General features: G+C 32.6%; 2 protein-coding genes and 1 pseudogene across 2 annotated transcripts; 1 reads left to right on the forward strand and 2 right to left on the reverse strand.

Moving 5' to 3' along the window:
* The first annotated feature begins 6,612 nt into the window (after positions 1-6,612).
* On the forward strand, positions 6,613-7,896 carry LOC104884106 (protein FANTASTIC FOUR 1). Its single transcript, XM_010668700.4, has one exon. The coding sequence runs from the start codon at positions 6,841-6,843 to the stop codon at positions 7,768-7,770; it is 930 nt and encodes a 309-aa protein (XP_010667002.2). The 5' UTR covers positions 6,613-6,840; the 3' UTR covers positions 7,771-7,896.
* Positions 7,897-10,878: 2,982 nt separating this feature from the next.
* LOC104884109 (uncharacterized) lies at positions 10,879-11,739 on the reverse strand. Its single transcript, XM_010668702.3, has one exon. The coding sequence runs from the start codon at positions 11,737-11,739 to the stop codon at positions 10,879-10,881; it is 861 nt and encodes a 286-aa protein (XP_010667004.2).
* A 1,019-nt stretch (positions 11,740-12,758) lies between these two features.
* On the reverse strand, positions 12,759-14,200 carry LOC104902992 (glutathione S-transferase T3-like; annotated as a pseudogene).
* Positions 14,201-14,433: the final 233 nt, after the last annotated feature.

Consider the following 14,433-nt stretch of genomic DNA (forward strand, 5'->3'; position numbering starts at 1 on the left):
GTATTCTCCCAAACCACCAATTTTGTGCCTTGGTAGCCATTGAGCAGAAGCTGTAAACAAAAGTTCAGATGCTTAGATGGGGTGTTTGTGATGATGACTAGTGCATGATATGTGGTTTAGCTCCTGAAACGCATAAACACTTTTTTTTTCGTGTCAATTCAGTCACAGGTGTCTTGTTAAAATTAAACATTGAGCTTAGATTAGGTGTTGTTTTATTGATTTGCTCAGCTCATTAATTGGTTGGAGTTGAGGAAAATAAATCATAAACTGGAGAAGGTTGTTTAGATTGTTGAAACGCTTGTCTACAGCATTTGGAGAGTTAAAAATGAGGCTTTTTGGTACAAAGTATACAAAGAGTCGTAAAGCAGAAAATCTATAGTTGCATTCATAGACGAATCAGTACTCATGATAAGGAGTGGTTGGATAATGTATTTAGTTTATGATTGTTGATCTACTCTTTGGAGATTTAGGTTGTAAAAGTTGTGTTGGAAATATATATATTTACTTACTGATCTAAAAAAAAAAAAAGACTTGAGGATTAGAGCGAGTCAGCGAGATATATTTGTGTGAGTTAACTCCTAATAAACATCGGTTTTAGGTTGTATGAAGTTTTTTAGTCCAATATACTTACCAAAAACTTAAAATTAAGCATTGGTCCTTAGATACGACTTCCTTTACATTCTTCAAGGGTGCTAATAACATTGGTTCTTTATCCCTACAATAGACATATATGATATGTTTTAGTGTTTCTTAAGTATTGGCGTTATGAATGGAATACATCTTCGTATATTGCTTGTTCGTGGTGTTTTTTTGTTTGTTCAATTTAGGCCTTTGTATTCATATAATATGAACAACTAGCCTTTTATACACGCTATACGAGCAGCGATATTTTGAGAATATCTATTACTCATTAGTAAAACAAACTAAAAAATAAAAGTTCATATCTAATTTCACCTCCATTTCGTGAATAAGAAAGATTGAAATACTTACATATAGTACTATTTAAAAACACATTAATAAATAAGAATAAGTAATGAAATTGCATCTCTAATTAATGTTTTTTGTCAAAGCTCTAAACAACCACATGAACCATGACAAAAAGAGACATAAATAAGGCAATCCTTTTTCTCTCTGTTCAATTCTTAGCTACTCTCCCAATTCCCAAACCTATCTCTCAATTTCACGCCATTATTTTCCTTTCTATTTAATTGAGACAATGCAGTGGTCACTTTTTCTCTCCTCTAGATCATTTTCCCAATTTCCCCCAAATCAAACTAACACTCGATTTCTCCTCATTCTTAGCTAAACCTCTCGATCTCAATCTTCGGTTATGTGGACTTCAAACTGAAGCATTGAGTTTCTCAATAAGTTCTTGCCGAGTTCAAACCTTCAATTGTGATTTTGTCTTCTGCTTTGACAGCCATGTGATGGTCTTTATGTCGTGAATAAGGTATATATTTTTGGATATCTGATGAACTAAAATTCAATTATGGGCACAAATTTTTAATTTTAATATATGGGTTGAAGTATTTTTTCCTCAAATTATTTTTAATATCTAAGCACAGAAGAATTTGTGTTGAAGTATTATGTTTCAATATTTTTTTTATTTAAGCACAAATTTGAAGATATTTTCTGACGAAATTTGAATTTTTTTCCGACCATTTCTGATGTAATTTTGATTTGAATTTGAACTATATTTGCATGAAATTCTAAAAAAAAACTGTAATTTGAGTTTAATTCTTTTAGAAAAAAAAATTCTAACACAACACATATCCGTAAGATTAACTGTAATTTGAGTTTAAATTTACTCGAACATATTTCATATTCTTAAGATTTACTTAACATAGAACATTACACATAGTTTTATTTTCAATAACAAATTACGTACCTTACTAACAGTAAAGTATTTGCAAATTTAAGAATGTCGTATTTGAAAATATCGTGAAACTCTAATCTATGAAAGAGAACTGGTTTTTTATTTTGGTTTGAAGTTTGTATTTGTAATTGAGTTTGTGTTATGGAAAAATTTATTTGAGTTCGAATTTAAGCTATCTCTATAATGAGAATGTCGTGTATTTTTTTTTTTTATTATTGTATGTGGTATTAATGTGTGTCAAATTCTTGATTATAAATCTTTTATTTTGATTGAATCTTTTTTATTGGGAAGTTTATGTGATTGAGCATTATATGAGTTAATTGTATTTCATAGAGATTTGATTGATTTTTTTTTTTTTTTTACAAGTTTATGCATGAAATTGGTTTTGATTAACTACTACATGTTATATTTGAAAATTTGAAATGTAATATTTATGTTGTGGAGGAGGAATTAAGTGAATTACTAAGGGGACACTATTACTCCTCTCCTAGCTTATTTAATAAAAATATGTGCAATGTGTTCTGTTTTTCTCCCTATAAAAGGAATATTCTTTTTTGCTTTGACATCTAATAGAAGTGTGTTTGTGCTGTGTGTAAATTAAGATATTTGGCTAACTGTTTGCTAGTAAAAGTCAGCCCACATGTTTTAAGTTATAAAGCATGTATCTATAAGACCATAACTATTGTTATGTGGAATTTGGTTGCGCTTTTGGTTCTTGAATTTTGGAAATTTCAAGGCTTTGTCTGATTTATATCAAGCTGATTTCTTTGTGAACGGTGCGGTTCCGATAACGAGTTTGACTAAAGCTGTGTTTCTAAGGCATGTGGAGATTTTCTTTCCTTTTTGAAGGAAAAAGAGTAGATCAATCACTATCAAGAAATATTGATAAAATCCTTTGTTTCCTGGTCTACTTTTCTTTTGGTTTTCTTTTGAAAAAAAAAAATAAAAAAAAGTAAAAAAAGCGAATAAGGAGTGTTGAAAACTCTCCTACTAGCGAAGTTTTACGTGATGTTCCCTACAAAAAAATGATGTTTTTCTGCCGAAAAAAGAAACCATTACTTTCTTTATGACTTTTACAATTGTTCTATAATGATGCAGGAAGATTTTTTTTTTAGCAAAACAATGATGCAGGAAGTTGAGTATGGGAATGGGCAAGAAACAGGTACAAGATATATTAGTTAAAAGAAAATAAGAACATAAGTATAACAAGTGATATTGAAAAGTGAATCAATACCACTTAACGAAATCTTACAGAAAATATTAGTTTTGCTACGTTATAGTGGCACGTGAATTTACGATTTTGCCCTTCCTTCACCACCACCACCACCGCCCCTACCACATGCGATAACCATGCTTGCCATTGTTGCCGCCGCCGCCACCACCACCCCTACTTACCTAAAAATCGACCCAATCACAACCATAACAAACTACAAAACCACCACCTCCAAGCCTCCAACTATTCAAAAAGTATCCCACCCTAACACCATAACCAACTACGAAACCACCACCTCCACCCATCACAAAATCGACCCACCCCACGATATTAACCAACTACGAAATCACAACACCTCGTAAATGATGGTTAGGAGATAGAAGGCTCGCAAGGATGATGAGTTTCGTGGGGTTTCAGTGGTGGTGGTGGTGGAGGAGACAAATGGAAGGTAAGAAGGTAATTTCATAGCATGCCACTAACATAGCAAAATTAACAATTTTGTGAAAAATCTATGAAGTGGTAGTGATTCCAAAAGAAACAGCAGAAAGTTGATATTTATAAAATTTCAAAAAACCTAAGTATTTATTTCAAAAAAGTGCTCAAAGTGTGGTACTTATTAACAAACTTTTCAAAAGTTAAATAAGAAAGACTCTCATGTGAAAGGATTTTTCAATCAAAAATGTGTGTTGCACTAGGTTGTTAACTTGTTGTGCACTTCATATAGGATTTTTATTTTTATTTCTGTAACATCGTCACCATAATAGAAATTTGAATATAATTTACAAGTTTAGAATTACCTAAAATAGGCGTGAAATACGAGACTTATTCAGAAATTGATCTAAATGTAGAGGCTATATCATAAAACTAATTGTTGGACCCGTGCATAATGCACGGGATTTTTATATTTTATTAAGTAGTTTTTCTATTCCAAATCTATTAAATGTGTTATTATTAGAAGGCATGCATATAAAGTTGAAAGAATGCAATATATAAAGTTAAAATATTGTATTCAGTATAATTAAAAATTGACTTACAACACAACACATGTGTTGAACAATTATGATATATGATACCCATGATATATCCTTGTTATATTGTACAATATAAATCATCCAAAATCTATAATGCTAATGTTGTTAATCGTTTCCTTCTATTTACTAACAATTTAATATTGAAAAAAATATTAATACCTGCAAAGGTAATATAACCATGTTATATCCTTATTATATCATACCATATATTATGGTAATAAATTTGTATTAAAGATGTAATATAATTTAGGGAAAGATTTCTAGTATATAGTTTAATGAAATAAAAACACGCACCTTGCTTAAGGTAAGTTAATTAACTTTGAATAACTATATTAATTTAGAATAATTTGAAATTGACTTACAATCCGTGACTGTTGCAATTATGACTTCTGACTTATTTGTAATAATCAGCATTGGTCACATTGATTAGGTCCAAATTGGCTTACAACCCGTGAGTTGCACAATTATGACTTATAACGTATGGCTTACAATCCGTGAGTTGCACTGTTAAATTTGAAATCCATAACTCATGATCACATTGATTATAATGGTTGATTAAATTTAATTTTGTATCATTTAAATTTTTTGGACCCGTTCAAAATGCACAGGTTTTTTTGTTTAAATTTAAGATTTTAAGATGTTTATATTAAAAAACATGGTTGATGTTAACTCGTGATTTAAATTTTTGTAGTCATTTAAAATGTTCAAAAACTGGCTTATGACTTGTGCGTTAAGTGACTAATGCAGTTAATATCATGGTGGAACACGTTATCTATCTTATTTTTAGAATCTCAGATAAAATCACAATTCATGTCACTACTGGGAGTGAATCATAGAACCACTTCCGCTCCTGCTTTACGCAGTCATATTCACCGACCTACTTTCTTGTTTTCTTACACTACCACTGCACTGCACCAGGCCACCGCCCATCAGACCACCACGTTATGGGGAATTTTGGCAGGTGTATCTCTATAAAAAAAAAGTATCTGACAGATTTTACGATGTAATGGAGTAATTGTATGTTACGTTGCAAAATTAATGTAAATTAATTTCTAATACTCCCCTTGTTCTAGAGTAATCCTAACACTTTTTATTCTCTTTTGTCTCATGTATAGTACTATTTACATTTTCGTGGTGGGAGTGATCTTTCTACTTAAAGCAACTTCTGAATTTTCATCATGTTTTTTTTTTCATCTTACATTATGTAATTTTTCATTTTGTATTCATTATCCTTTTCAACTCTTATTTTTCATTATTTTTTTATGGATTTTATTTGATTTTATCATTTTTTGTTTGTTCATACAATTGAATCAAGTGGATTATTAATTTGATTGTCCTTAGATATATTATGATTAATTTTTGAATAAGAATTACATTTTTCATTCATGACTAAATTTTGAATAAGAATTGTTGTTTATGTTCAAGATTAAAATTTGAATAAGAATTACATTGTTTATTATAAAAAAGAATTCGGATTAGTTGATGACTAAGTTGATTGTGATAGTAGCAGTAACTAAAAATCAGTTTGAAACCAAGTATAACTTTCGTTCCAATGATAAGTTAATTGTTAAAGAAACTTTTGAACATTAAATCTACCCGAACTTAATAACTTCCCCTTTTAAAAATTAAGAAACAGGGAACCTAGGCTTATATGACTACTCCAAATCTCCAACAATTAATAAATTGATATAGAGTTTAAAAAGAAGAAACATACAATTCTTAGTAGCCATGAGTGTAAGCAAATACATGATTACTTTAATGACTAAAAATCAATCAAACAAAGTTTTACTTGCATCTATAAGAACTAGAACTACAACACACTATATAACGTTACAAAGCGCACACATATACCAAGTATATAAGATGAAAAAGCATACACATTAATATTCATGTACTTAAATTCATACAACACTCATTATTAAAAAAATAAATTGCTACACATTCAAAATCTTATTTTTCGTAGAATAACTCATACAGAAATAACCATACCACCAAAGCATTGCTCATTTTATCTTTTTGCTCATTTTCAGAAACTCTGTACTCATTTTATGTTACAGTTTTCAGCATAAGGAGTTTTTATCATATATGTATTTTTCGTGGACCCTTGCTCCATAGTTGCACCCATAAGAGTGAGGGGTATTCTTGTAGTTAGAGCTTCTCTCTCGATTCCGGAAGATCGTGGAATCGATTCTCACCTTAGGCAAATTAGGATCCCTTTTATTATTCGCGACTTGTCAAGATATTTCCTTACTTTATTAAAAAAAAAATAGATTTACTGCATATCTAACAGTAGCAGGTTATAATGAGTGAAATATTACTGATTCTTTCCTAATTTTCAAATATTGCTGATCCTTTCCTAATTTTCAAATAAGATAGACTATATATTCTTATGCTTCCCCTAAATTGATCTTATATAATCATTATGTGTAATTCTTTTCTTTGCGTTAATATGTAAAGCTAAATCATTATTTTAGTGGTAGGAAAAAGGTCTTCTCCCCCACAATCCCATAACATCTCTCTTACGTCAGAAACTTTGTAGGTAACCTTTAGAGCCTATAAATAACAAACCTCCCAAACTTCATTACATCCCATGCTCACAACTCACAACTCACAACTCACAACTCACAACTCACAACCAAAACTAAAACCATAATCCTTAAAACCCTCCTTAATTATTTCCTTTACATTCTACAAAAAGAAAAAAAAAAAAAATCATCAAAATGTCAACCATTGTTTATCAAGAGTTACAACCTTCTTGTACTAATACTGAATCCTTTTTCGTTGAGTCTCGAACCCTCAACCTCAAACTCAATAATTTCTCGAAAGTCGAGACTGAAGCCGCCACTATTAGTGGTGGTTGGTCTGCGATTGAAGCTCTTCCAAGTAAAAGTGACTCATATAAAACGTCGAAAGATGAGCCTCCATATGTGCATCCATTAGTTAAACGGTCATCTTTCATGCTTAGTGAAAAAAGTTTGGAAATGTGTACGGAAAGTCTAGGTAATGAATCCGGTTGTTGTTCGATGGAAAGCGGATTATTTTCGTTTCCTTCAACAACAACAACAACAACGATGAAGATGCAAGATTATAAACCACGTCAAAAGTTACAAAAAAGAAAGACATTAATCGTAGACCACGGAAAGTTTCCACCTCCTTTGACTACGATTAGTGGTGGTTCAAATCCTATCCATGTTAAACAGTATCGCGAAGAGGGTAGATTGGTACTTGAAGCCGTTTGTTCTCCTCCAATTCAATCTTATTTACAATCTGAAAGAAGTGATGGTAGACTAAAGTTGTCCATAGTAAGGGCATTATCGACCGACGATATTAAAAATGATGAAGAAGAGAACTATTGTGATTCTCAAATTATGGATAATGATGTGGTTGAAGAATTTTTGGATGATGAAATGGACCATGAAAAAGAAATAATGGAGGTTGATGTTGTTGAAAAGGAAGACTTGAATTTGGAAGAATGTAATAGTAGTAGTAAAGAAAATGATGCAAATTTCTTCGAGGATATGAATGGAATAACAGTGGAGTTTGGGGTTAAATTGGGGTTAGGAAAGATTCATAGACCAACTAGATGCAAGGAAAGAGGTCAGGGGAATAAGAGATTAATAAATTGGGAATCTTTTTGGGTGGCTACTTAGAAAGAAAAAAAAAAAGGTGGAACAATTTTTTTTTGAACACCCTTTTATTTTTGTCTGGGCTTTTGGTTGATTCATGTACTGTTGAATATATATAGTGATTTTTTTTGGGTTCATTCATATATACTACTTGGTTGATCTCTTTTTCATGGAAATTGCTTGACATCTTTTTCCTTTTCTGTGTCTTTTCATATGAACAAAAATAGCAATGCCTTCATTTAATTCAGTTTTTTTGCAGCCCATTCTACTGTTGTCCTAAGTACAATGTTCGATACTCTTTAAAAAAAAAAAAAAAAGAGTACAATGTTCGATTCTCTTAAAAAAAAAAAAAAGAGTACAATGTTTGATTTGAAAAGCCACTGGCTAATCCAAATAATCCTAGGTACTCCGGTAAACAAAAAATTAATCCTAGGTATGAAATAATCCAAAATAAGTAAATAACTAAATATGTGCGAAATGATACCCTGCATTGGAATATTCCACAAATATTTTGTTTGAAAAATAAAAGTAAAGCAAGATTAAGAGTAATTATTCTTTTGTTTTGACGTACCCTGTGTGTTCTGAAACATGTGAAATACTTCTCTCTTATATCAAATATTTTGTTTGAAAATAAAAGTAAAGGAAGATCAAGAGTAATTATTCTTTTGTTTTGACGTACCCTGTGTGTTTTGAAACATGTGAAATACTTCTCTCTTACATGTGAGCTTTTTTAGAAAAATATTTCACTTATTTCAGGTCGAAAGAAATATATGTTTCACAGTAAGTTTAACAATTACAAAAAATGATTGTTTGAAAATAACATTAATATGTTTACATATACCTTATTTGGGGTTTGTTTTGTCCATTTCTCTATAAATTTTGTTCTTTTATCATGCAATTTCTAGATTAAGGGTTTGTTCTTTTCGACACAAAAAACTAAATTGAACTGAATTGATTGTAACTGAACTGAACTGATTGCAACTGAACTGAACTGAATTCAACCGAACTGAATTGATTGCAACTGAACAGAATTGAATTGAACTAAAATAAGTTGGGGAGAATAAACCCTATACTTATTGGGAAATTGATGGAGTATATTTTTCCGGTTTTCCGACAAAATACTACTCGAGTATTATGTTACTCGTGGTGTTGGTATAATATTAGAGTACTCCCAGTCGTTGGCCTCTCTGTGGATGATGAGGAGAGAGAGTATAAAAGTAATATTAGTTTATTATGAGAGACAAAGAATTTTGCCTAAAAATTGAAGCCCACCTTTTCATGATGCATCAAGAAAAAGAAGAGCAAAGAAGAAATTGAAGGAGAGAAAAAATATGATAGAATAGGTGGAAGAGCGAAGAAGTAATGAAATAATTATTGCCCACAAACTATAGAACAACCATTAGTTGTGCTCTTATACAATATTTGGTATTACTGGACATTTAAAATGTCCGAATTGAATCAGTTTGAATCACTTTTACCGAATTTGTAATTTGTCAACTACTGACCTACTATAAAAGGGCTAATAATTGAATGAAACTTTGCAGTTGCAAAATTTGATTTTATGTCAAAGTTGCTCATTATTACTAAAATTAACTTTTGAGCATCAAGATCTTTCAAGTCATGATTTGTGTTTTTGCATGGTTTGTGTCAAGAAGATGCTGTTTGATACTTTTGTAAAATACATGTCAGGATCTTCATATCAGATTTGTTAATCTGCCTCCAGCCCTACCTTCTTTGTTCTTTCACACCCTCTCCGGAGCCTCCAACCCCCTTCCCAACCCCACACACCCAAAAAAAAATAAAAATCCATTGTTATGAAAAGAAAAAAATGAAATCCCATGCATCTTTAAATTTTGAGAGTATTAGTACATCTTCCCCAATCCCTTCTTTTTAATGTTTAAAAGCACATTATATCAGTATCAATTATAAAGTGTTATGGATGGATCGTGATATTGACAAGGTTATTATTCACACTGATTCAGCATCCTTAATTGGCATGCTAGGTTCGCCAAGCTCAGGCGACGTTGCCATCCATTACACTCTAGGCGCCATACGGGAGATAGGGCAAGCCTTCACGAGATGCAAAGTACTGAAGGTGGGTAGGGAACACATCAGAGCAGCCCACGACTTGGCTAACGAGTTTCGTACGGATAGGATTTTTTTTGGCATTTTCTAATTTTTCCTTATGTTAATTTTCGCGATGTCAAAAAAAAAATATTATAAAGTTCTAAAAAGTGACACGTTTATGTTGATATGAAGAAAACTATTTCTTTAACAAGTTTTGTGTTAAACATTTAACATCAGCATGACATCACGTTGTGCTCCTAGTCTAGTATGCAGCAACATAATTTTGACCAAAAAAAACTAATTTGTTGAACTTGGCTATGTCCCAAGTTTTTAGAGCACCATTACTCATGATTGAAAAAAAAATCATCCCACTCTCTTTCTAACTTTATCTCTCTTAAAAATTACATCCCACAATCTTTTCCCACTCATCTCCTTAACCAGGAACCATTTTTCAATCATCCCAACTATTTTTTCCTCTCTCTCTCTTACATTTTGACCCCACCCAACTACTTTTCCCTCTCATCACCCAACTACTTTTCCCTCTCATCACCCAGCTACCATCATACAATATTTTTATTATTTACTTTTTAATGATATGAAATATTAATTACTAATTGATATTTTATTATTATTAATTAAAAAATAAAATTTAAAATTATAATTATCATTTTAATAATTAAGTTATTCTATCTTTTATTATATATAGCATATGTAATTAGCGTTTTCATTAAGTAATTAAATACGAAATTAGTTAGCGTTTTTAATGATATGAGACACAATTAGCATTTTAATATAATTTTAAGAACGAAATACATAAAAGCTACATTGGTGCGACAATTACAAACTTAATTAAGAAAAAAAGTGCATAAAACTTAACTAAGAACGAAAAACATAAAACTTAATTAAGAAAGAAATACATAAAATGCTCTTAATTAGCATTCCACCAAATTTCTGCCATATATTGCAACCAAATCACGTTTCAAGGAATGATGCACATGTTGATCTTCAATTGCATCTCTATTGGCCATGTACTGGTTGATATCTACGATTCGATCATGATAATATTCAAATTCGTCCCATTATTACTTGTGTTGGTAGTGAATCCGTAGCATCTGCGTAGTGTGCATATGTATCTCGTTCATCTTCCACAATCATGTTGTGCATGATAATGCAAGACAACATGATGTCATTGAGAATTTCCTCATCCCATGCGAGGGATGGTCTACGAACAATAGCAAACCGAGATTGCAGCACCCCAAATGCTCTCTCTACATCTTTTCGAGCTCCTTCTTGGTGTTGAGCAAATAACTTGTCCTTGAGAGTTTGAGGACATGTAACTGATTGAATGAATGTTGCCCAATTCGGATATATACCATCAGTGAGATAATAACCCTTATCATATTGGTTACATTCACCGTAAACTACACGGGGGGGTGCTCGACCTTCTAAAACATCCCTAAACACAGGAGATCGGTGAAGAACATTTAGGTCATTGCACGAACCTGGTATCCCGAAGAAAGAATGCCATATCCATAAGTCACGATCAGCAACAGCTTCAAGAACTAAAGTAGCAACACCACTCTTCCTTGAATATTGTCCTTTCCATGCAGTCGGACAATTTTTCCATTCCCAATGCATACAATCTATGCTACCACCCATCCCCGGAAATCCACGTTCTTCACCGAATCTGAGTAGTCTAGCCAAATCGTCTGGAGTAGGCCGTCTCAAGTACTCCGCACCAAATTTCGTGATAACCCCCTTCGTAAATTTCATCAATGCTATTCGAGCTGTACTTTCACTAATTCGCACATACTCGTCAAGCGAATCCGCCGCTACCCCGTAGGCAAGCATTCGAATAGCCGCTGTACACTTTTTAGGGGCGATAAACCTAACATACCCGTAGCATCTCTTTTTTGAGTGAACCATACATCACTTGCAACGACACTAACCATAATCCGAACAAAGACATGTCGCTGCATTCGAAATCTTCGACAAAATAAACGAGCTGGATAGACTGGTTGATCAGCAAAGTAATCATTGAACAATCTTCTATGACCTTCCACCCTGCCTCGATTAGGACGTGAATGACCTGCTTCATTATCATCAGTCACTTTTGCTCTTCTATTCCTTGGTGTTGGAGTTACATTTGATATAAGAGTTGGAGCAAGTGGTTGAACAATATTGGTCAAGAAATCATCTATTTCCTGATCAATTATTGCTCGTGATAATCTTCTTTCATCAGAACTAGAGGAACTAGAGGAACTTGAACGGGAAAAGTTGAAGGGTTCATTCTTGTGTTTAGGTTTGGTGTGAGAAAATGGTGAACAATATTGTGTTTGGTTTGCTGTGAGAAAATTGTGAACAAGGATGCTTGAGTTATATAGCATAAAATGATGTAAGGGGAAGTACAATAATGTAAAAAGCAGAACAATAATACATCAATGCAGTACAATAATGTTAAAAGCAGAACAATAATACATCAATGTAGTACAATAATGCTAAAAGCAGAACAATAATACACCAATGAGTACAATAATGTAAAAAGTAGTACAATAATGTTGAAAGTAGAACAATAATGTTAAAAATAGTACAATCATGTAAAAAGTTGTATTCATATGTCAATTCATATAATAAGTAAAGCTTAAAATTTACACAAGTACATTTTTAAACCTTTTTTTTATTAAATGAACTTAAACATACAAATGTTAACTTTTACAGAAATTTAAAACTAAAAAATAAACTAAAATTTAAAACTAAAACATAAACTAAAATTTAAAACTAAAACATAAACTAAAATTTAAAACTAAACATAAACTAGAATTTAAACTAAAACATAAACTAAAATTCAAACTAGAACTTAAAACTAAAACTTAACCCTAAACTTAAATTAAAACATAAACTAAATCACTGAAAAATTGGATTATTCTTCAACCATGTTGTTAGTGTCTGAATCACACCCTCCTCAAATGTTGTTCGATTTTCCTTTGCATACAATGCTTGTAGCAAATCCATGTTCTTATGATACTCTTGCACTTTCTACATCCTGGTTTGCAACGCTATTTCTGCCTCCTTTGCATCAACTTTCCTTGCTTAAACCTCCAACTTTCTGTCTTCTCTCTCAACATCTACAGTCCTACCCTCTGAATGGATCTGAAGCCTTTCATTGAATGTACTAAAACACTCAATTGTCTGACCAGACACCCCTTTGAGCTTAGACATCGCTTTCTTAGTGCCATAAGGACGTGGATCCACTTCACCTCCTTCACCACTAGTAGGTACGTGTCTCGGGCATTGAGTCACTTCCATCAACTATTGTCCTCTTACCGCTTCCTCCGCTGCCAGGTGAATCAACATTTTCTTGTGGATTTTCGGGCCGACCACGTGGATTTTCCATTGATTTTATAACTATTGACCTCCATTTTCGAAACTTCCTCAACATTTTACAAGCATGTTCAAGGATGAACCTACCATGTTTCCTATTATGCAATAAATGAGCTTCTCTCAAAACATCATTATCGTTTTGACCACTCTTCTTTCTTGCAAGAGCTTCATCATAAAATGCAGCCCACCTTAATACCGCTGGAGCAAGTCTACTCCAACGACCTTTCACCATATCAGCATTTCTTGGAGCAATTTCTGTTGAGTGTGCTATTCTTCCTTCCTCGAAAGGTTCCCAAACTTTTCCCCAGAAGACATTTTTCTTTTGCTTCGTCCCATTCACCTTATCAAGAGTCGTGTTCATAAATTCGGAGATCAGGAGTTCATCTTCACTCCAAACCCTCTTACCACAAGAACTTGTGGCTGGGATCAGTGGGTTTTGTGATTGAACGGGTTGTCTTTGCGGTGGTTGTTGAGATCGATTACCTGATAGTAATTGCGAAAATGATTGAGTTCCCTGAACAAAGTCATCAAAACCATCAGAATCATCATCTTCACGGTATTGACCAACATCATCACCATCACCTTCTTCTTCGTATTCACCACCATCATCATCAACATCATTGTTCGGAGATGCATCTTCTTGGTATTGAGAAAATCCATAATTAGGATCAAGTTGACGATATGATAGGTTGGCATTTTCAGATGGGGATTCATGGTAGAGGTTATCATATTGAGGAGAATAATTTTGAGAATTTTCTCCTCTTTGATTGGTATTTATCTGAGATGGTTGACGAAATTTTGATTAATTTTGAGAAGGTTGGCGATAATTTGACTGATTTTGAGAGCTAATTAAACGATTTTGTTGCCTAGGCATTTGGTTTTTTGAGCGATTTTGGGGTTGATTTTTTATATAATTAGGATGATTAGGATCCATAATTATAAGAATTTGAAAATAAAGAGCAATTGAAGAAGAGTTAGAACAAATAGAAGAAATTAGTGAAGAGGGAGAAAATTAAGTGTGCCCAAAATATAGCAAAATGGGTCTCTATTTATAGATCTCGAAAAACTAATAGAGTCGTTGTTTTTTTTTTATATTTTTAAAATATAACCGTTGTAAAATTTACAACGGTTATATTTTAAAAACCAATAAGAAGCTGACACTTGGCGGCGTGCGTGACAAATGTCACGCTCCAACTGGCGCTGACACGCGTGTCAGCTACCAGCTGCAGCGTCAAAAAA

Source organism: Beta vulgaris, chromosome 3 (genome assembly GCF_026745355.1).
Source record: "Beta vulgaris subsp. vulgaris cultivar EL10 chromosome 3, EL10.2, whole genome shotgun sequence".
In the NCBI taxonomy this organism is placed as follows: domain Eukaryota; kingdom Viridiplantae; phylum Streptophyta; class Magnoliopsida; order Caryophyllales; family Amaranthaceae; genus Beta; species Beta vulgaris.